General features: G+C 48.7%; 1 protein-coding gene across 1 annotated transcript in view; it reads right to left on the minus strand.

The window, feature by feature from the left end:
* Nucleotides 1–224: 224 nt before the first annotated feature.
* The window catches only part of Hunk (hormonally up-regulated Neu-associated kinase), a 97,164-nt gene continuing 73,060 nt past the window's right edge, over nt 225–24,328 (minus strand). Inside the window, exons 6-11 of the mRNA XM_027929314.2 lie at nt 22,581–22,716; nt 17,269–17,431; nt 13,281–13,364; nt 8,459–8,506; nt 3,299–3,479; nt 225–883 (exon numbers count right to left, since the gene is read on the minus strand). Coding sequence (XP_027785115.1) covers nt 225–883; nt 3,299–3,479; nt 8,459–8,506; nt 13,281–13,364; nt 17,269–17,431; nt 22,581–22,716 — 1,271 coding nt within the window. The remainder of the gene's footprint in view (nt 884–3,298; nt 3,480–8,458; nt 8,507–13,280; nt 13,365–17,268; nt 17,432–22,580; nt 22,717–24,328) is intronic.

Raw genomic sequence — 24,328 nt, forward strand, 5'->3', positions numbered from 1 at the left:
ACCCTCCTAGTGATTTCTCGCACCTCGGGGGTCCCTAAGCAAGGCTGGGTGGTGCAGGCTTTGGGCCTGTGGATTTCGGCTGATCCACAGGTGAGATACTGCAGGGCAGAGTGGATGAGGCCGTGGAGGACGCTTCTGCGAGGTCTTGGTTCACGTCCTGGCAGACGTGTGGAGCCCTGTTCCATTGCTTTCCTTACAGAGGCTCAGAATCTCACGGACCCAGGTTAACACTGGCCCTTGACCCCGTCAGCCATGTCAAAAGAAAGACTTGCGGGGGCTGTGGGCTGCAGCGGGGGCATGCTGGCCTCCAGGGGCCTCTCTGCACAAGGCTGCAGGCTCTGGTGCCGCTTCCTCAGCATCTGTCCAATGCCCATCATGGGGAACCTGCCCCGGCTCTTCACACAGTTGGGGCTCCCCAGAGGCTGAGTGTGACCGTTGCTGGGAACTGGAGGTGGGGAATACACGCCCTCCTCCTTGGGTGGGCTGTTCTTATCTTCATGAGCAAAGGAGACCAGAGTGTGATGCAAAGGAGTCTGCAGAGGTGACGTGCTTGCAGACAGCAGCCCTGGGGACAGAGTCCTCTCACTGGAATTCCTGCGAGCCAGGCTCACAGGTGAGTTCAGAATCCTATAGTGATGGGAAGGGGACAGCAGTTCTATGTGGTCGTCATGGTCCACAGACTCGAAGGAGCGCACCATGTCCAGCATCAGGGGATCTTCCTTTGGCGGGATGCTGGCGCTCCCAGGCCCTTGCTGATGGGGCTCCGGCTTCTTTAAAATCCTGGGGGTTCTGGGGGGTGGGATGGGGATGAACTCCATGGAGGAAGAAGCCACACAATTGGAATCAGTGGTTTTGCGGAAAATGTTTCGACAGCCGAAGGAATCTGCACACCCAGAAAACAAAACCATTAAGACAGCCACAGAGACGAGGACGTGGCCCCTCTGCCGCCTGCACTGCCCCCCAGTCTGGTTGAGACGCTGAGCACGTGGAGGGCAGGAGGAAGAGGAAGCAAAGGACTCAGCCACGGCATCTGATTGTCCCACAGAGGCCGTGACAGTCCTTCTAGGATGCAGGAAACAGAAGGCTGGTGACGGAGGCCCCAGCTTAACATCTTGCTCCCCTTTTGGTGGCTTAAAATTCTAGACCCTGTCAAAGGACTTCTGAATTAAAAAGGTGCACCAGCTGACGGGACAAGCCTGGAACTTGTGGAAACGCAGGAAGCGTGGCTCACTGAGCACCACAAACCTGGTCCTCAGACACTGACATGGGAAAGACTATTTCCCCGTGTATATTTTTAGAAAATTTATCATGGTAAAAAATATACAACAGAAAATGTATCATCTCAATCACCTTTTAGATACAGTTCAGTAACATTAAGGACACTCGCATTGTTGTGACACCAATCCCCATGAGCCATTTTCACCTTGCAGATCTAATCCTCTGTGCCCAGGGTGAACGGGGACTCCTCGTTCTCTCCTCCACCCCTGGTAACCATTCTACCATCTGCCTCTGCACACCTGACCACTTGAGGAATCTCCTGTGCGGAGCATCTGTTCTTCTAAGACTGGCTCACTCCACTTAGCCTCGTGTCCTCAGGGGCCACCCACGCTGCAGCATGTGTCAGGACTTCCCTCCTTCATGGTTCCCTCATGACTCTGATCCCCACGAAGCCTCAGCCCATTCTGAACGGGGTAGTCCATCCACCAGCCAGTCCCCGCATTTTCCATCTCAAGTCGGCACAGACTATGCCAGAGAAGAGAGGGATCCCTCCCCCACCAGAGTTGGAGCCGAGGGAAATAAAGCCAAGTTCCTGCTCCGTGGTAGCGTCTTTCTTCTACGTAACCGTCTGCAGGCTCTGCGGAGGCCTAGCTGCAGGTGCCAGCTGCTGCCCATGGGGAGAGATGTGGGGAGCAGCGGAGGGCACTGTATTCCTCCTTGCCTCCCATAAATAAACCCACAGACACCAAAATAAATCTCCTCCTAGATGCACACGGCCCTGAGGCCCATCAGCAGGAAGGAGTCGGGTTTGGTTCATCACGGAGGCCTCCAGTGCTACCAGCTGGCCCGAGAACACGGTCTCCCTGCAAGGAGTGTTGCTGCTCTGCACCAAGAAGGCAGGCGGCTTTGGCGGGGCCAGGACAGTGGCTGCGGTCATCCATGAGTCCCACTACTGCCCAGCAAGCCTCAGTTGACCTCAGCTGGCTATGGCCCTCGCTGAATTTTGGTTTCTTCACATTTGAAACAAAAGGATTAGAGAGTGTGACCTCTATATCCTCTTGATAACAGAAATCTCTCCTTCCCCTCATGGCTGTGAGTCAGGAGGCCCCTGGCTCCTGTGTCCCTGCTCTTAGCATCTCCCAGTGTGTCAAGCCCACACCTGGTGAGCTCTCCTACTTCCTCCCACGCCCATCTAAAGGTTGCAGACCCACATTTATTATTTCTCTGCAATGGGCTGGATTCCAAACCAAGCAGAGGCCTACATGTGTATCTCACTTTATCTACCAGGTAGCTCTAACAGATGGGAGCTGTTACAGGGAAGGACACCAGTGAGGACCCAGGGTCTGTGAGCAGCAGAGCTGGGCTTTGAACTCAGGTCCGAGCATCCTACCTCTACCAGTAGCCCAGACTCAGTCACACTGCCATGCCTCCCTGGGGCCACTTTTCTGATAAAGGTTCCAACAAAACCATGTCCCAGTCTAGGCTTCCGCCCGCCACTCTCTGCTCCATCTCTGTTCTTGCACCCTGATCTCTGCTCCCGCAGCCCAGTCTCTTCTGCAATACTATGCACCATCCCTGGCTCCGGACACCATGTGTTCTCCACAGCCCCACTTCTGACCAGCATACCTGTTCCTACACCCCATTCTCTACTCCGTGAGACCTTATAGCCTCACCTCTCATCCCACAGAACCATACATCCCAACCTCCACTCCTAGAATACCTTGACCCTAATCTCTGCTCCTGTAGCCCCATGTGCCCCACTCTCTGTGCCCACGGTACCACACCCTCCGACACCTGCTCCCACAATACCATACCCCAGCCTCTGCTCCTGCAATACCATTTGCCCCAATCTCTGTTTCTATATTGGCCCGAACCCTGTTTCCTCAATCCTTCCTGTACGGGTGGCTAATCCCCTGTGGCTTGGCCCTCAACTGTTCTCCCGTTGCCTCAAACATGGGACAGCTGCTTTCCCAAGGGGACAATAATCATCTCTGTCCTGGGCCTGCACCGCCACCCGTGAGGGGAGCACAGGGGACTCACAGCTCCACATGAGTGCCGAGAGGGGCCCCAGCTGAGCTACCTTTGTCGGGGAAGCCAGACTTGGAAGCCTTGCGGTCCTTGAGCAGCGCCTTGGTGTTCTGGATCTGTGTGACGAGCGAGGCGGAAGGCTGTCTGTACGAGGGCGGGTTCTTGTCCATCTTCTTGGCAAATGGCCGGTGAAGAAGATCCCCTCGTTTTTCTTGTTCTTTGGGCTTTTTGTCCTTCAAATCAGAAGCAGACATACATGCTCAGACACACAATGGGATTCCTCTTTGGAAAACCAACCAAGGAGACTGGAGAATCTCCGCTCTTCCCGCTGTGTGCTCTCAAGGGCATGTTGAATGAGGGAAGGACTGAGGCCCAGGACCAGCCAATACCGGGGCCTGCGTCCCTCTGCCTGGGCAACAAGGGCCCTCGCCTGTCTCCAGCTCCCTGGCACTGTGACATTTCGAGGTGTCCCAGCGAGGGTGAGGAGGCCTGTTATCCTGGCACAAGCTGAAGGAGCCAGAGCGAAGCAGGTCAGGACTTGTGGGAACCTCCCATCTGCATTTAAAGTGGCGCCCTGGGATTCTGCACACAGGGGCAGCTTTGCAGGTTGAGGTACAGCTGCTTCCATCTTAATACCAGGTCCTGTTTGTACAGTCAAGCCAAGGAGGCCCTCAGGACAACGGGGCAACTATGCAGCCCCATGGGGTCCTGGGGCGGGGGACTCTGGCCCTTTGCGCCCTCAAGCATGTGAGCACTTACTTGAGAATCTAAAGCTTGCATGTGCATCACCATGTGCTCTACATTTTACCCATATGCAACTAGATTATCATCCTTCCGATGGGAGAGAATTTGACTATTTGATGTATCTTTAGCTCCACAGCCGCGGCCATAAAACTAGGCACTTAGAGAAAGCATAATAAATAGTTATTGAAATTTTTTTGAAAAAGGTCAGCAGAGGCTGAGCTGATTAAAATTAATCAAGTTCAAGTTTCTGGGAAGGATGATGCCACTAAGAAGAAGCTTGATGTTTACTGTTAAACACACAGTGGCATCCCTGACCTCGCCCCGGGTGAGGGAAAAAGACATATTGCCACGTTTTTGCCTCCAACTTCAAGAGCATTTGCAATTCAAGAGAGCTCATCTATTTTTCATTTCTGTTACTGAAAAGCTTCTCAAGGAAACTTCTGCGCTTTTATAAAAGTGCCTTTCCAATAAGGACTTTTAGCGCCTTTGCAGAGCAGGCGAGTTTTTCGTGGGAAAGAACAACAGGGGACAAAGGGAAGTGGGGACGTGGAACCTTCAGAGCCCCTTGGAGGGACAGGAGATCCCTAAGGATCTAACCCTTAGCCAAAGTGGCTTGTCCCCGATGGAGGGGCAAGGTGGGACCAAAGGAGAGGTGAAACTTCCTCAGCACCATAACTGTCACCACCGGCCTTGGACGGGGACACACACAGCCGTGTGCTGCACCAAGCGTGACCTGCAATGAGCAGACTGTTAGCCCCTTTAGAAACAAGGAAATGGCCTGGGTGGCTAAATAATTCACCAAGAGCAGGCTGAACACGGAGATTGCCAAAACCCTGAAGTGGGCGCTGTGATGGCCTCACTCCACACAGCCTGCAAGTCCTGGGGTGGGTCGGGCGATGCCAGGGGTGCAGAGAAAGCCGCATGCAGCGGTGCCCAGAGGCAGGCAGCCGGCTCCCGAGAGCCACACGCATGCCTGGGAGAGGCATATGCTCTGGGTCTCCATCTGGTGCTATGGTTTGAATGTCCCCTCCATACCCATGCTCAAATTTAATTGCCACTGTCTCAGTATTAAGAGGTGGGACCTTTAAAAGGTGATCCGGTCAGAGGCACTATCCTCCTGCCTGGATCATGGTCGTGACTGCAGGAGTGGGTTAATTATGGCTGCAGCAGGTTAGTTAACCTGCGAGTGGGTTAGTTATCACAGGAGTGGCGTAGTTGTCTGTTGCAGGAGTGGGCTCCTAATGAAGGATGAGTGCATTCAGCTGTTTTCCTCTGTCTCTTGGAAACACTTCCTAACCACCTGACGCCCTCCACGCGGCACAGTGTGGCGCAGAGGCCCTCACCAGATGCTGGACCAAGCTCTGAGACGTCCCAACCTCCAGAAATGTAAGGAATACATCTCTGTTCTTTAACAACGACCAAGTCTCTGGTGTTCTGTCATAGCAGCAGAAAATGGATTAAGATACGGGGGAAGCTACCAAGGGGACCATGTGCTCCAGGTCACCCTGGTCAAGGCCAGCAGAGGACAATCACAATTTTTAATTGTTTTCTGCTCCTTTGTTTCCATGAAACAAGAACAGGCCTCCTCTAAGGCAGAGGAGAACAACCTTTCACACACACATCCCTACCCAGGATCCAAGGGGACATGACTGGTCCGACCTGAAAAGTCGGGCAGAACTTCCTCCTTTTGCTCTGTTCTCTCTGTTTTTATATGAAACTCACCATTTCTACTTTAAGAAGGAAAAAACCCCAAATGTACTTTTGTGATATGTTTTTGAAACAATACTTGATAGAAAAGATCAAACTACATTCACCCTTTTGGAGACTGTTTTTTAAAATGATCAGCAAAGCCTCCCTCAAGCTGTTCTGTGTCCCCATGACTAGAGAGCTGCTGGCAGTGACAAGGGTCCAGTTCAGCTCATTTCCGACCCTCCTGGGGTCTCAAAAGCTTAAAGCTCAATGAAAACATTTATGGGGTCAGCATCGCCATCCGGATCGAGTTCAGTAGCACCGAGAGGCATCCAAGGCGTGAGAGTTTGCTCTGGAAGGAGACCAAGGTTGGCCTGGGAGACCAAAATTCTCCTGTAACCAAGGGATGTGTGACCACAAGCAGAAAGACCTCTACAGCAGCAGAAGGAAGGGCAACTGCACTGCCCGACAGAAAACTCTGGGAAACCCGGCTAAGGCCACTCTTGCTGCACTTGACCCCAGGATCCTGCACCCTGGCATTTCCTCTCCCACCCCCCCAGAACATCCTTCCCCAGGCTAAACAAAATCAGTGGTTTCATAGTAACTGGTTTCTAGGAAAAGTGAAGAAGAATTCACTGCTGACCACTCCCCGAGGGGGACAAACCCTGCATCAGCCCATGCAGAAGGGTCAACTGCCCAGAGTCAACGTGTTTGTTTACAACCAGCTGAGCCCACTGCCCTCCGAGCAGGTTACCAAATGCAACGAGCGCCCAATTATACCTTTGCATCTGCATGGCCTACTTTCTCCAGAAGAAACTTCCTAGGGAGCAGGATGCTAAACTGCCTTATGTAACAGGAAAAGATCTTCAGAGGGACTAATTACACTCCCCCTTTCACATGCATGCTCCCTACCCAGCAGTGCTGCAGCCTGTGGTGACCTGGCTTCCCTCCATTCTCCCTGGACTTGCTCCCCAGCACCCACGAGGGCCTGGGGGCCGGCAAAGGGCTTCAAGCTCTTGGCTCTGAGAACATCTTCTTTGCACCCCCATGGCAGATCAGAGAAGCCCCAGATGCGAGCCACACACAATACAGCTTCTCACTTTCTAGAAACTGTTTGCACCCTCTAGAAATGTGCATGGACAGCTACGAAACTGAATGATTGGGAAATATGGGCCCATAAAGGATTATCTGTCCCTGACTCTTTTAGTGTCTTGTATTATTTCATGGGGGAAAGGAAATGGGGGTGATGGTCCCCTGGGCTTCTAGAGGAAGACCTGCAGCCAGTGAGAGGAGGAGGCCCAGTCCTCCGCCTCTGAGGTCTGAGCTCCAGAGAGGTGGCCCCCTTGGACTCTTCCCCTACAGCAGTGCCACTGGGGGCGTGCAGCCATTTTGTAATGACTCTAGGCTCCTGAAACTCCCAGGATCCCAGCCATGGCGGCAGCTGGGAGGTCTGGAATCTAGAACCTATCCCTGGTCCTCTCTATAATTTGCTGGGTGACCCTGGGGCAAGTCACTTCACCTTGAGGGAAGTGTTTCCCGGTCTGCAACAGAAAATTGGTCCTGCCCTGCTCGGTGAGAATAAGCAAGAATCCCCGCGACACCTGCTTCACTGTCTGAACAGCAAAGGCACCGACTTAAGACGGATGGATGCTCGGAGCCTCCCGTCACCCCAGGCTGGGGAGGAGCTGCTGCCTGGGAAACTGAAAACAGGCTACGACAGCGCTTCTGGCAGCAGCGCCCTGTGGGCTGAAGGCGGCCAAAGCTGCCTTCCTGAGTGACTATAAGGTCCAGCTCACCAGGGGCTTTTCTGGAGCTTTCTGACGGGCAGCCTCAACCAGCTGTTGGAGCAACAGAACCAGATGTGACCACTACCACCTGGGATGGCCCAGGGCCCACGTGGCATCGGCTGGTTGGTTTTGGTTCCTTGCTGCCCATCACGTAATGGAAAGCATGGTTTTGCCACAGGGAAAAAAAAGCAAGAGTGAATTCATAAAAGGGACTTTGGATATAAATTAGGCCACGGAGCCTAATTTAACAAACCCCACTCCATATACAGTAAACAGGCATGAACAGCTGGGTGTGTGGTCATGCAAGACAATGAAACTATCTCAGCTCAGCATAGAAAGCACCGATCTAATCTGAGGGGACTCAGATAAACCCACCCACAACAGGTTAATCCTGGATAAGGACAGGCATGCAGAGTGTCTGCTGCCCTGGGCAGAGACTGAGCAATCGGTAGGGACCCTTATGTGATGGTTAATTTCATGTGTTAATTTGGCTAAGTCAAGTTTGGTACCCAGCTATTCAGTCAAACACCAGACTAGATGTTCCTGCGAAGGCAGTTTTAAGATGTGTTAACACTTGAATCAGCAGATATTAAGCAAAGAGATCATCCTCCATAATGTGGGTGGGTCTCATCCAATCAATTGAAGGTCTTAAGAAAAAAAAAAAAAAAGAGATCTTCTGGAAAAAGAAATTCTGTTTCTAGATGCCTTTGGACTTGAAACTCAGCACCAACTCTCCTAGGTCTCAGGCCTGTTGACCTGCTCTGCAGATATCAAACTGGCCAGGCCAGAATCACATGAACCAATTCTTTAAAATACATCTCAATTTCTCTCTCTCTCCCCCTCCCTCCCTCTCTCTCTCCCTCCATCTCTATCTCTATCTCTGTGTGTGTGTGTGTGTGTGTGTGTGTGAGAGAGAGAGAGAGAGAGAGAGAGAGATATGTCTGCCTCTCAGGGGAGCTTGACTAATTACTCAGAATCCACCATGCTCTTACCTGCACAGTATGCAATTCAAGGTCTCTTGTCCAGGTGTCCAGGGAGGCCTGTAAAGAGCAGCATTTTTCAGGAATTGAAGCAGCTGTAACTGCTATTTATTCCCTAAACCCTCCCCCCTACAACTTCCCCTATAGCTCTGATTGAATATTATTCATTTCAACGTTTATAGAAAAAAAAATTTAAATCTCTAAGTCATAATGGCAGTAGGCAGCAGATGTCCTCATTCACGTGCTGGAAAAATTGTTTAGGTAAACTTTTTTTTTTTTTTTTTACATTTTTTATATAATTTTTATTAAATTTAGAAATTGTCAAACAGCTCGGGTTTGAATCTTAGCCCTGTCATATTTCATCTGTATAATGTTAGTCACGTTTCTTTCTTTTTAAAAATTTTTTCTTTATGAGTTACACATGACAGTACAGTGAGGTAAACTTTTTATTAAAAGCTGAGACTAAGAACAAGAGGGCTCTGAAAAGAGGTAAGCAGCTCGTTTCTGAAACAGCAAAAATACTCCCCAGGAATGGTGGCCAGGTCGACAACCAGAACCCAGCCAGCAGCTGGGAGGGTCTCCCCATGTCTTCTCCCAGCCTCTCTGTCCCCAGAAGGAATTACCAACCTGAGCTCCAACGGCGCAGCTTGTTTGACCTGGTTCCGAACTTTACTTTAAGAAGTTATATAGACTTGAAGTGAACACGAAGTGAACGTTTAATTATTTACCTTTAAACTTAGAGTGCATGTTGAGAGTTCAATTACACTCTCTCAAAATTTACATGTTCAAGTTCTCACCCCCAGGATCCCAGAATTTGGTCTTATTTGGACATAGGACTTTTATAGAGATAATCAAGTTAAAATGGGGTTATTAGGGTGGACCCTGATGCCATCTGAGTGGGGTCCTCATAAGAAGGGGAGGACCCCATGGGAGAGACCATAGTGGCCATGTACGATCCAAGGAATGCCCAAGATGGCCAGCAGGTCTTGGAGCTTGACGGAGGGAGAGAGGCCCAGAGCAGATTCCCCCTTGCAGCCCTCAGGAGGAACCAACCCAACCCACACCTTGATCTTGGCCTCCCAGCCTCTAGAACGAGAGGCAATACATTTCGGCCCAGTGGAGGTATTTGTCACAGCAGCTGGATCACAATAAGCCCTTCCCCTCCCTCCTGCACAATTTTTCTTCCAAAACCCCAATGTCGCATGGTAGAGAAGACCTCCTACTTCTGTTTCACGTTTTCTATAAAGCAACACTACTTTTTTTTAAAAAAAAAACAAAAAACAAGACTGACTTTGGGCTCCACACAGCTTTAACAGCCAGTTAAAAAAAAAAAATGCTGCCTTCAGCCCCTCCTCAACCTAAGTTCTGTCCTGCACAGCCCCCTTTTGAGGAAGAGGGTCCCTCAGGCACACACACACACACACACACACACACAGGTGTTTTCAGGTGAAATACGTGTCCCACTTTTACAAATACAATCTCTGCCTTCCACAAGAAGAAATAGAAGGGTAAGTCTTCACATCACAGCATTGGAATCCCAAGGGGGAAGTTTTTTTAAATTCAATTCAGCTCATTTGTCTCCTAGGAGAAAAAGAACTGGAATGAATAGGAAAGAAGAGGCCATTCTTGTACTCAGGGACAGAGCCTGATGACATCCTTGGGGGACATGGACCCTGAGTCACACCCCAGTCACCTGCACACGACCTGCAACTTCAGTCCACCACACTCCCTGTCCCCCTGCCCTGCCCCCTGCCCATGCAGGGTCACCTCTCCTCCTGGGCCAGCCAATGGCAACTAACTGGTGGCTTTACCGGGAAGGCTGGGTCCTCTCAGACCTTCTGAACGCTTTTTCTAACAAGCCCCATTCCACTTTCTAGGCTCCAACCGAGACAAGTTGTGCCATCTAGTAATAGCCTGTAATCTAATTAGCAGAAGTATCGCTGCCGTTTGGAGAAAACAAATGGATCATAGAAAATTGAAATGCCGTTTGCCCATTAGTGTTCCTATTTAAATCCTAACCGTTCAATATTTCAACAAATGTTTAAAACGTTCAGCATGTGTCTCTGGGCCAAGTGAACTAATCACCAGAGAAAATGGATCTGAATGAAAGAAGGGGCCATTTCCCATCAGGATTCTGGCACTTTCAGAGAAACGCTGGAGCTGAGGATCGCAAGGGCGTCAGCAAGGAGACTCGGGGCTGCTCAGGACATGTAGATTGGGCACTTGCTGCAGCTAAGTTTGCATTATTATTTGAAGTAAACACAAACCAACAGGCAGGGAAGCTTACCAGTTAATTGTGCATCCCCCGGACTCCAGCTTGAGTGCCACGCTCAGTGAGGGCGACCAGGAGAGGCCCCACCCTGCCTCAAGACATGGCCATCTGGTGGTGATAATGCCTCATGGGCCACACCTTCCCCCTCACTTTAATCCCCGGGGTGTCCCACCTGAAACCTTCCACCTTCTCCAGCTGCTTCCCCAGTCCTATCCATTTCCCAAGACTTGGGGCAAGGCTCACTGGATTCTCTGATCTATTCATTTATCAAGTATTTATTGAGCACCTACTAGATGCCAGGCATCATGTAGATGCCAGAGATACTGACCTGATCCTTGTTTTATGGAACTCAGTCCAGTGTGGGACAGAGACATTGACCAAATAATCCCCAAACAAATGAAAAACTGCTCATGTGAACAGCCAAATGCAGAATGTGGAGTGACAGCAGCCGAGGAGTGTGGACAGAGATCTGGGGAAGGCAGGGGTCCGTGGGGAGCTGAACTCATGTTGGGGTCTGAGGATACATGGACGCTGGCTGGGAAAGAGGGGTGGGGAGAAACTTCCGGAAGAAGGGAACAGTATGTGCACAACCCTGGCGGGCAGAGGAGGCACAGCAAGCCTGAAGGGCCAGGGCGGCAGGCACAGAGCAAGCAGCAGGGCTGGGCACGCGCAGGACATGGGGCTGGGACATCAGGCAGAAGCTGACCCACACAGATGGCCCCAGCAAGGGAGAAGGAGAAGGACCTCCCTCGGGCTTCAAGCAGGGGGTGACATGATTGACATGATGCCAGCAGAGGGTGAAAGCTCTCTCTGGCTGCTGTGTGGGTAAGAGGGTGGGGGGCAGCCATCGGGGAACCCAGGGAACAAGGGAGGAGACTGCAGCGGGGCAGGGCAGAGCTGGGACCAGGCGGGGGACAGGGACAAGTAAGCAGAGGAGAGACTTAGGAGCCCAGTCAGCCGAGGGGCTAGCTCTGGAGATAAGGAAAAGAAGAGAAAGCTTCAAGAAGGACTCTCAGGTTTCTGCCCCGTGTCCCTGGGGAGGACAGGGCGGCCGTGAGGACGCGTGGGAGGACAGCTTGCTTCTGGGCACGCTAGATTTGAGACATCTTCACTCAGGCAAGAGAGGTCACATGTGGTAGGAACTGGCCAGGGGGCTGGGTTCGGGTCCCCACACGTCCCTGCTCGCCTGCTTTCCGCCCGACGGCCACGTGGGAGCTGGTGGCTCAGCCCCTGCCAGGCAGGACCCACCCTCCAAAAGCTCCTCTCCACCACGTTGTCCTGTGCCCCACAGCTGGTCTCAGATGAAGAGGCATCAGCCCAGGGAAAAGGCTTGCCCCAGCTCCGCCTCCGGCCCTGCAAGTCCTTCCACCCCTAACCCACGCCATCACTCTCCTCCTCCTCTACTTCCACAGGGCGGGCCATCCCAACACCCTAGGACGTTAACTGCCCTGCCAGCTCTGCTCAGGTCTGCATGCCACGGTCTCTCTGGCATGGGTCCCCCCTGCCTCTCCTCCCTGGCCGTTCCTTGTTACTGTCTTTGCCCCTTCCCTCTGCCCCTCACTCTCTATAGGAAGGGCAGCCATGCTATCGCCCCTCGCCCGGCGCCTGGGGATGAGCCCTGTCCCGAGCTCCCACCAATTCACACAGGATCGTCTCGTCCCGGGCACAGCTAGACCCAGTGAACCCCAGAGAGAATCCTTCGCAGGCAGTGTGCGGGACTCGGGGGACCAGGAAAACTTTACACAGAGAAAGGAACGGAGGTGGCCGGGGCAAGGAAGATCCCTTTTTGATGTCTCCTCCCATGAGGGAATTCCTGAGTGTCCCAGGGCAGGTTCCTCTGATGGGGACACAGGGGACATGGCAGAGGTTTCAGAGAGAGAGAGAGTGCGAGTGGGTTCCCTGGGAAAAAACTGAGAAAGAAGAGCCCACTTGACGGAGACAAGAGGGAGGCCCATGCTCCTGGCCTTGGGTCTGGGATCCCCAGGCCCAATCTTACAAATGTGTGTGTGGGGTTGAGGTTGTGACCTTTTGCCGTGGGACACTGATTTTTACCCTGAAATTAACCGTTGGTGTTTCCCCTCAGGTATGTTCTACACGGCATCAAGGCACCACAGAGCTGACGGGACAAGCTTGCTGTCCTCCGGAACGTTCCCTGCTCCTCATCTTGCTCTCTCCTGACATCCAGCTGAATTTTGGGCACCTTTTTGTTTGTTTGTTTGTTTGTTTGTTTTTTCCTTTTGGATCGATGACAAGGGTTTCCAACCTTGACTGCTCATCGGAATCATTCAGGGAGCTTTAAAATATATCGACCCAAGATTAGATATAATTCTCTGCAGCGGGGCCTGGGCACCCGGATGTTTAAATGCTCCCTGTGACTCTGACATGTGGCCACAAGGAGGACTGCAGCACGGGGACTGGGCCGTGGTGCTCCAGCAAACGAATTCCCAAGGGCTCAGTGACAAGGTGTCCGTCTCTTGGTACCTCTTGTCCCCACAGTAACCAGCTTCCTGTCCACCCTCCCCTCTTCCTCAGAGCGTCTGGGCTTGCTTCTGGGCCACTCACCTCATACGGCTCCTTGGGGCCCCTGCACTTCTCTATCTGGTAGAGCTGGGTCTTGTAGCACACACTGTCCTGGACGTCGGACTTCTACCAACAGAGGGAAGAAAAGCAGAGCTTAAGTCTGAGAAATGGAAACGTCCATTAAGCAGTCATTCATTTTTAAACCAGAGCTTGTCTGGGACAGGGCCAAGAATGGTTGGTAAGTCACGGCAAGGTGCAGTCTCATCCAAGGACGAAGCATGGAGGGGACTGGACTCAGAGTCTGGCGGCTGTTTTTATTATGGGCTCTGAAGCAAAGGGCTGGTGACCCTCCAGTCACTACCCACTGCTGGGCTTGGGTTCTTTCATCTGAGTAACAGCAATTGCTCTAGGCTGGAAAGCAGAAACCAAACGGGTGAGCAGGCAAAACAACTTATCTTTTGGAAAGCATTGAATGGGGTCTAAATCTCACTTGTCTGCTTACTTTAGCACAGCATATCCCTCCAAAGGGAAGCCACCGCGATTCATCCTGTGCCTTAAGGAAGAAGATGGATAACTGCACCTAAGATGATAAAGGTGGAATTTTGTCTGGAGACAGAGAAAATGAAGTGACTAATTAACTAATCAATCAATCACTATGAAAGTGGAGAAGGCAGAAGAATGATGGCATGGATTAGGGGTGGGAAGACAATCAAGAGTGCCCTTACAGACTCTCTAGCTTCCTCGTTTTAAAAAGAGGAAGCCAAGAGAAAATAAAGAAAAGGCAAAATAATTAAGGTATCATATTCTACTTTTTTAGTCCAGTGGATTAGATTTAAAAAATTATATGTGGGTGGTTAGTAATTGGCTGATAAGGTTAGTAACCAGGATGGTGCGTACGGTGCAATTAAATTAGCCACCTCTGGAAATCTCCGAGCAGGCCAGCCGTAGTTGTCTGTGGAGATTAATTCACTTTGGATTAAAAACAGCCACTTGACTACAGTTTGGATTATCAGACCAGACATGCCCTACAACTGAAGGGTTAAATGTGAAACCAACACAAAAAAAATGAAAACCTCCTGTTTGAACTGTCAGCTGAGTTTCCAGGGAATGTTCTCAGCAGACAAAACCATGCCCAGCAACACTTGACACTCCAAGTCTAGACAAAGCAGAGGGACAGACGCGTAGCAAAAAGCTAAACACCCAAACGAATCAAGGGCTTTCAGCAAAACAGCTTTCTTGATTCAGATGGACCATGTAATTGTTTCACAAGTGCACAAATGACCAAATTTTTTTTTATCTGAAAATGTGAAAGTAGCCACAGGAAACTATTTTAAAAATGAACACCTCTCCCATCTTACTTGGTAAAGCACTCAAAAACCAGAATGTTTGGATCTGTTAACTTAGGAAAGCAGCAGTCATCCCGTAAAAGATGAAATCATGAACCTTATAATATGGCTAGTTTCATGAAAATACTTCTTGATTTTTGAATAACACTGTCTCTTAAAAAAGAAAATCAGTGTGTTAACTCTTCTCTTACTTGAGAACCATTTGAAAACTTCTGCCCTCTCTAGCATGGTGGTCTCCAAAGAGTATTACCGTGAGCCCTTAGGAGAGGAAAAAGTATACAGAGGGACGTAGATAATATGCACATTCAGCCATCAATCATAAGCAAGGACCACTGTACTAATATATCATCTGCATTATGAAATATGCAATAGGAATTTAAAAGGATAAGATAAAAGAAATTTGGAGCATATGATTCAGCTTCAGGCCCGTGTCTTTTAAATTGCTCATGATGACACTAGAGGAACACTGTGTGGTACAGAGATCTTTTTAATCTCTCCTTATCACCTAGTAAAATCCTAAATATAAAATAATAAACTATGGTATGACCTGTGAAAATTCATGTGCTAAAAGTTTGTTTCCCCACGTGGTCAAGTTAAGAGGTGGTGGAACCTTAAAGAGGCAGGGCCTAGTGCAAGATAATTAGGTCACTGGAGACTCTATCTTATGGAGTGAGGCAGTACTCTAGGAGCAGGCAGTTACAAAGTGAGGCCACCCAACACACTTGGCTTTTATCCGTGTGGTCACTTCTCTTTCCTATTCTCTGCCATATTGTGATACAGCCAGGGAGTCCTTACCAGAGACCAAGCAGATGGAGCTGCCTAATCTTGAACATTGAGCTTCCAAAACCATGAACTAAATAAACACCTTTTCTTTATAAAGTACCCAGCCTCGGGTAGTTTGTCACAGCAACAGAAAATGGACTGATACATGCACTATGTGTCAAAAGTCCTGTTTTTCTGGGTTTGACACCTCTCCTACAGTAGTTTTCCTATGAGTGATGCAACAACACTGAAATGCAACCTCAAAGCTACAAATCTATTCCCAGTGGAATAGATTCTCTGCTTACACAGAGCATATTTTACACCCATAAAACATCGTTCTCATTTTGAAATGCCTTTCACTGTAGAGAATGTTTCTTCTCTTTCTTTTGGTGGTTCATCAAAAAAAAAAAATCTGTGGATAATTCCCTACGGAAGCAAAATCTAGCAACTATCTGAAGCTGAATCAGCTTGGAAACATCTGTACTTTCATCCAACTGTTCAACAAACCTTCTGTAGAGCTCCTTCATATATCAATCCATGTTTTCTAGCCATCTCCCAAATCTATCCGCTAATGAGACAAACTGACCCTCTTGCCTTATGGATAGTATTTTGGTCATTTGTGCCATGGCAGGGAGAATATGGATTCCCCAGCTGCAGATGGATTTTAATCTTTTGCTCTAATATTCAAAAAGGTTTCTAAACCTTGGAAGAATTTTGTGACATACTGGGCTATCATGTGACTTTCAATAGCACTGAGAAAGCTCTAAAAGTTTATTCTTACCATCTAGATTCTAAATGGTGTCCCAACAGAGACAATTGCACTCTATCAGATCTCCAGGTGCCACATACACAGGATCAAGGTTATCCTTCATGAAAGCAAATATTCCATCAAATCTTAGATGGGCTTCCTACCAATTCTGAATTTCTTTACTGACCTCCTGTTAGATCCGGTCTGCACTAACCCAGCTGAATAGAAGCAGGGATAGTCTGGTATAGGATCTTTATTGTCTTAGATCCATTTTAGGTGTAGAATTAGTTTAAGTCATTGTCAAGTTGGAAAGAGATGATTTAGTCAAAACTAGATGCCAAAGCACGTCAGCTCTCCTTCCCAGGCACAATATGAACTGCTTGTGGCCAGAATGGTACAGGACACCAAATGCACTTGACACATGACACCAGGCATGAACTTTCTGACACCCAGACTGCACTGAAGATAGGGGTCAAGCTAGTGAAGCTCAATTTCATTCTTATTTTCTGGAGAAGTAAGTGTCACCACAGGCATCCCTCAGTGTCCTGGGGCAATAGGTTCCAGGACTCCCACCCCCACCCCCAGTGCATACAAAAGCTGCCAATGTTTATGTAAAACAAGGTAGAATTTGCATATAACCTATGCACACCCTCTTATTTACTTTGAATCTCTAGATTACTTGGGCTACCTACAAGATAAATGCTATGTAACTAGTTGTCATACTGTATTGTTTAGGGGAATAATGACAAGGAAAAAAATTTGTATGTGTTCAGTAGAATTTTCTCCACATACAGAGGGCTGTCATGGCTTTCTCAAATACCATGCTGTATGGATGAATGCCCAAGAGGATCCTCTCCCCAACTTTTATGACCAGAGAAGCCCTCAACAGCTCTAACCCAGGGAACCTAAATGGGGCAGAAGAAAAACAGGCAACTAAGAAGTTGAAAGAAAACAGGCTGGAACCCCTCACCATTCTGCCCAGGCTTAATTCTGCGCAAGAATCTTGGAAAAACATCTCAGGTTAAATGCGCTACCTGAGAAGCAGGGTTTGCTACCCCTTTGTCCCTCCGTCTAGAAACCCAGCTTTGCATCAGGTGAAGTTAGTAGCTGGGATCAAGTGTCAGCAACTGGGCAACGCTGGACAGAAACAAACCTCCCCCAGGGTCCCACTTACCCCTGACAAATAGCGCTCGAGTTTCTTGTTTAAGAGGAAGTAGATGGCGAGGATGTGGCAGGCACGGTTGGACAGCACCGTGTTGATCACGTCACTGTTCTTGTAGCCCAGCTTCTCCGTCATGTGCAGCACCACGCTGGGGCTCAGGTCCTCCAGAGAAATCCTGCGAGGCACAGACACAAGCGGTCACCTCTCCACAGCATGGCTCACAAACATGGCGGCACAGCAGGCCCCAAAGGCCCCCTGTGGACAATCAGGTCTATTCGTTCATTCATCCACCTGACTGTGAAAAATTCCATGCATCCAGGAAAGTGAAGGGACCAGTGTACAGACAGCCCTCCAGATCCAGGCCTTCCCCACCGGTGAGGTTCAACTAATACAGATGGAAAATATGTTTTAAATTTCTCTGTACTGAACGTGAACCAACATTTTTCTTGTGATGATTCCCTAAACAAAGGCAATATTGTAACTATTCACATAGCATTTATGCTGTATTTGGTATTATAAGTAATCTACAGGTGTTTCAAATATATAAGAGGATGTGCATAGGTTATATACAAAAACTATAGTACTTTACTGTGCATAGGGATTTGAGCATCTGTTGATTTTTGGTGTTCCGAGGCAGGATCCTAGAACCAGTCCCCCAGATATAGGGGGATGATCATAATTGCCTCATGTCATACCATCACTTGGATGTAATAATTACCATTTCACTACACTTGCTTCATTCAGTTTTTTTTTTGGCCAAAGTATTTTAAATCACGGGCACCATAACATTGTATTTTTAAATCCTTCAGTGTATGTCTTTGAACCTCCCCTAGAATATCCCCTATAGAATCATGCTCCCTTAGTATCATTTTAATAATTCCTTGGTATCCTCTAATACTCAAATCACATTCAAATTCTCCAACTGCCTCCCAAGTCTCTTTACAAATAAACATTTTCCATAAAATGTATTTCTTGCCCGTGGGTGGAGCCCACACTCTGGTCTTTGGGATGGGAAATAAAGGTATTCAGAAGCTGGCCCACACCACGGTCAGGAGCCAGCGAAGGCTCACAAGTTCACAGCGGGGAACTTGGGGCTCAGCTGGGAAGTGGGGTGCTCTCAGAGGAAGACAAGCCGAAGCTTCATCACAGGCGTATTGTGAAAAACTCATTAAGTCAGAAGGCTTAAGAAATCCTGGGCATTTACTTAATCACTCATTCACTCACCCACCCACCAGATCCCTGCCTCTTGGAGCTGACGTTCCAGTGGGAGAGAGAGAATGTAACTTGATTCAGTCCTCCTGACGGTCCTGTGAGTAGATTCCATCATTATGCCCATTTTACAGAGAAGAAAACCAAAGCCCACATCAGTGAAGTAATTTTCCCAGAGTCACACAGGTGGAAAGAACAGCCCCAGAGTTATTGTTGGGAAAAGTATAAACGGCAGCCGTACCCCAGAGAAAAACCCCAACATGGCGCCTAAGGACCTCTTCTTCCTACCTTCCTCTTTTCTGCAGTGGCGCGAAAAGTTCCCGCCTGTGTGAACTCTCCCACCGGCGCCAATTTCAAATCTCGCTGGCGGGGAACCTTACCCCCAATAAGAACTAATTCCTGGGCTCCGGAGCTGATATCTGGAAGAACTTGCCAATAAACAGGTGGCCTGCCATTTATCTAAGCCCTACCACCTCCCCCTTAGTTCTATATAAGCACACAGCTTTGCAATAAAATTGGAATTCTCCTGGCAAAGTGTCTTTGCGTGGGAAATTCTTTCAGTTATGACCTGGGCAGCCTGGCTGGGTCTGGTGGTCAAATCTCTACACTCACTGCCTCTCAAGGACACACAGAATGGCTATAGAGCACAAGAAATCAGGCTGAGGGTCCTAAGGCACTATGTGCAGGTAGTGTGGGGTGCATCATCCTAAATCTCTCGAGAGACACAAATAGGGCCCTCCGTGAGCAGAAGGCTAAAGCAAATGGCCGGAGAGCCCCATAACTGCCACCAGAAGGTCTGAAGACATTTCTGATGGAACCTCAGAGGAACCCCACAGTGCAACCTATAATTGTAAAAAGCAGGGGCCCCACTTGCCCAGTCCACATGGCCAGCTGGCACGGTGCGGAGGGTAAAACTGCCTCCTGACCATCATTTACCATCTGTAGGTGTGACCCACCTAAGCTCTCCTCTCACTAGATGGGAGTAGGTACTGCCTCATCCCAGACAAAAACAAAAAACAAAACAAAACAGGCCCAAAGAAAAATGAAACCCTTCTCCTCACTCCTGTTTGCTATAAAATCACAAACTCTAGGTAATGGCCAGGAGGGAAGTTGAAACGACTAGTTGTAAAAAAAAAAAAAAAAGGTATTAATAACATTAGTTCAAATATATAAAACTACTTGTGGTTGGCTAAACCACTCAACACGCAGGGTGAGACTGTTTGAAAACGCAAGGTAGGGGCAGAGGGGGGTGTGGTCCTGCTCCTGGCCAATCAGATCACAGCGACACTTGCGTGGCTCTGCTCCTGGCCAATCCGACCGCATCCACACTCACACGGTCCCACCCTCTAGTCCAGCGCGGTCCCACCCTCTAGTCCAGCGCACGTTCCTGGGAGGTGGTGAGGCGCCACTGCCCGGGGAATGGGGGATAGTGTGGCGAGGGATGTTCTTGGGGCAGATACTCCATGGCTCCCTTTATATCAGTTGTCTTCAAAAACAGGAGAGCCCTGCCAAAACAGGCTGTCAACAGTTTCTTGACTGCAAGTAATACATATTTAAAACATTTTCCAATAAATAATGTATATATTTGGCATTCTCCAATATCTGTTATTGAATTTGTATCATCTCTGAATGTTTGGATGACACAGAGAATAGCAAACCGTTCCAGAATGTGAGGTATAATTTAAACTAAGTACATCTCATTAAATCTGGTTTTATACCATTTTGGACTATTCTATATCACCCATCACCTCCTTTCCTCCCACCCATCTCCAGAGCCAAAGGAGAGGTGGGGAGCTGTCCAGGACCCTGTGGGGAGGCACCAAGAGGCAGCAAGGTGGGCTTAAAAAATGTCTGTGCTAGACCTAAGGGGCAGCCAGGCTCCCCACAAACACGTATGGACTGATTGGCATGAATATTCATTATAAAAAAATTCACTTCCAGAGTTATTTTCCTCTTTCCTTTAAGAGATCAATTCAGAAGTCCAAATAACTTTATAGGAGAAGGTTTCACAGAAGAGTGATACAAAACCTGGGACCTTCCTTTCCTAAAGGAAAACACTGACAATGTCTAAAATAATCAAATCTGGGGCTAGGAATGTTGGGAAACTATAAACCATACTTTATAAATAGTCCTTTCTTTAATTGTATGTTCTTTCTCCTTTTATCTATGTGTTAGTAAAACAAGAAAAGTAAGTATCAAAAATATATTTTCGCCTTAAAGATAAACATTTTTCAAAATAAAGACTATAAATAACATGGACCTCCCCCAAACCGTTTGGAATTCTGGCTTCCTGTCTTAAAACTCGAGCACTGATTTGACTCTAGTATAGGATGAGTAATGGGCCTTACATAAACAGAAGACACTGAGCTGTGGGGGCAGGGGGTGGTTTATATATGAGATCTTAACCATGTTTACAACCTACCTAACCAATTACATGTTCCATCTCTGTGTTTCTGACCAAGTTCAAATGAAAAAAAAAAAAATTAAAATATCAATCTGGCAAAACCAGTATAGGAACTTGAACTTAAGTTTTAATCTACCAAATCCTGTTTGCAAATGTGAGAAAGCTCCAAAATAAGACACCACATCATGACTCTCTGTCAACAAAGATGTGGCCAACAAGGAGGAGGCTGGCTGGATTTCTAATACTAGCCCCACCCCTTCCACAGCTGAGGAGCTGGTGGATGGATTATGCTCATTTAGGTGGTGATTACATTAGCTTAATGGCTCATCTGGCTGCCACCAATGCCCCCTCCTTTAACAGAAAGCACACCTGAGTGCTGCTATCCATTGGTAATGAGGCCCGGCCCCTCAGCTCTGCTTTCTGTCTCACGTTAGGGTAATATTTCTGGTGTGTGTTTCAGATACTGGCCCAAATTGAGCAGGTGTTGGAAAACAGCAATCTATTTTCAGGTTCCCTTGGTAACCTAAGTAATCTAGACTTTGTCTAAATTACCGCCCATGAGCCAAATGCTAGAATTCTAGATGGCAACTGTGCAAAACCACCTCCTCCCTGACCACAGCAAGTGTAAGTTTGGCCAAGTAGTGTGGACAAAGTGGTGTGAAGGGGTCCACCTGCCCCCCTTCAGTTCTTCTAGACCTACTCAGCATTTCAGCTCTGATAAGACCTGAAGCGTGTTTTCAGAATTTTCTAGGTGTTTTGGAACTATGACCACAGAGGACACCTCCTTCCTTGCCCTGCCAGTCCCCCCCTCGATCAGCGGTCCTCTGGTCCCCATGCAAGTGTGGTCAAATGTGCAGGCCTCCCTAGGTCTGAAAGAAGAAGAGTGGTTCTCAGACCTGGAAGGTGTCGGGCCGGGTGGTCTCCAGGTCTGCTCTAAAGTAGCCGAGGTGAGGGTCCCCTCCCTCCCTTGCTCACATTGGTTAATACTATGTCAGATGAGTAGGAAAAAAAAGTGTCAGGACATGCTTTCTTGTACTTGTTCTCAAAACTGTAGTCAGCACCCAGCATGGAGAAGCCTGGGCCACACAAAATGCCTCTGAGTGTTCCTGGCTGTGGATCCCTGTCCATCACTCTCCTTAATAGGCCCTCCTCATGGATACTGACAGGTCAAGCCTGACAGGAAGTCCACAGGGAAACCCCGCAGGAAGCGAGTGACCCCTACCCCCTCTTCTCCCTGCCCCCCAGTGCATTAAGGGGAGGTCTCAGGTCTGCAAGAAACATCAAGGACAAAGAGGCCTCTGAGGGGTGGTTTGAAGGAAAGTTCCCCAGGAGTCTGCCTCATGTTGGCAGGAGAGCTCGGGGGTGGATCACACAGGCTCACAGACACACAGACATGCACACAAACACACACACACACACACACAAATATACACACGTCACAGTTTGTCTACATGGTCCCTTCATGGGAACTAAAAAGCAGCACCCCTCAGGGAAGACACAGGCCCTTAAAGAAAGTCTAGGAGGGGGGAGCACGGCCTGATTTCAGCCTCCACTTGCCCCTCTGAACAACCACCCATGCTAGCCCCGTCTTCTTCCTCTTGTGCACCGAAAATGCGGCTCTGCTTTGAATCCTGTGCGACCTGCTGTCCAGAGGACTACCCAGGGCTTGAAGGCCAGGGACTTCGGAGTCCCTGTGTGTGCACTAAATTACCTGTTGGGGTAGGTGACGTTGCAGGGCACTTTGCCTGTGTAATTCTCATTGAGCCAGCGATTCGCCAGTGCTTGCTGAATATTTGGCCTCTTCACGGGGTCTGGTTCCAGGAGAGAGCGCAGGAAATTGATGGCTCCTGGAAGACATTTGGCAAAGAACACGCTAGTTACAGGCTGAACGCAGATGCAGACACCATGAGAGTCACAGCAGGAGACCCACCAGCTCGCCTGTCCCTCCCAGGCCACTGCTGCTGGGATCTTTGTCTGTGTCTCCAGGGAGAGCTTTGACTCAATCATTCACAGAGTACGAGTTCCGCCCCACCTCCCCTCTGATAAAACCCCACTCATAAGATGGGGTTTTATTTTATTTTATTATTATTATTTTTTGGTACCAAAGATTGAACCTAGGGGCACTTTACCACTAAGCCTCATCCCCAGCCTTTTTTGTATTTTATTTAGAGACAGGGTCTCGCTAAATTACTGAGGCTGGCTTCAAATTCGTGATTCTCCTGCCTCAGCCTCCCAAGCTGCTGGGATTACATGTACACACCACTGTGCCCGACCCAGATAGGGTTTTAAACCCCATTCCTTCTCTCTCTCTCTCTCTAAAAAGGGATGCAACTGGTACATTGGTATGTAACAGTGAGAACCAGTCTGGTTTCCCTAAGTTGTGTGCTTCCCAGCACAACCAGTGATCTCTTACTGTTGTTTAGAATAAACCAAGAAAGTGTGTATTTACACACTTGAAGGACGAAAGAAAGCAAACAGAAAATGCCTGCTCTCCAGGCCAGTTACTCAACCCCAGAAGGAAGCCAGAGGGACAGGAGAGGCCTAATTAGACCCCAGACTTGGCCTTTACCATGGGGCAGGCACCCAGCTCTCAGAAGCCCAAGGAGGTTCTTTCTGGTCCTTTTTTTAAAAAAAAAATATTTATTTTGTAGTTATAGGTGGAATCTTTATTTTTATAAACAAAATCTTTATTTTTATTTTTATGCGGTGCTGAGGATCGGTGCCTCACTCGTGGTAGGTGAGCGCTCTACCTCTGAGCCCCAGCCCCAGCCCCAGCCCAGGTCCTTTCTTTTAAACAGATCTCCACGGCTGCTCACTTCTTCCCAGACTCTCTAAACAGATGACACAGTGCCAAGACTGGACAGAGTCCATGCCAACCAAGTCAAGCTCTTCAGGCTGATGTGACACCAGAGAGCCACATGCTCTGGCTAAAGTGCTAAAAGTAAACTCAGTAATGGCGACTCGCATCTTCAATTCCTAATTTGTGTACAGAGCTCCAGCAAGCACCACGCTGCCCAGGCGGACTTCCTCCTTTTTGTGCATGGGCAGAGTGTATGCCAATAAAGTTTCTCCTTATTTTTTGGCCTCAGGAGTTTGCCGCAGTCACATTAGTCATGCCAAGCATGATGTGAGCGGACAGGATATGAAGAACTGTTGACAAAACTATAAAATCCCAACAACCCCCTTTCCTTCTATCGTAGGCAAAAGTCATCTTTTAAAATGTGCTGGGTCTGCCTTCGCTGAACAGTCACAGAACACCTGCTATCTGCTGAGCTCTAGAGATCAGAAGCTAGTTCATCTCCAAGCAGAGCATTTGCATCCTTGAAGATTATAACAAGGGAGATAACTACATGACATAAATATATGCATATCAAGGTCATGGACTGCAAAACCGTTCAGCTTGAAAACAGGCAGGGTGTCCACCTGTGGTCAGAGAATGCCGGGGATCACTGCAAAATG

The sequence above is a fragment of the Marmota flaviventris genome, chromosome 8, assembly GCF_047511675.1.
Source record: "Marmota flaviventris isolate mMarFla1 chromosome 8, mMarFla1.hap1, whole genome shotgun sequence".
In the NCBI taxonomy this organism is placed as follows: Eukaryota; Metazoa; Chordata; class Mammalia; order Rodentia; family Sciuridae; genus Marmota; species Marmota flaviventris.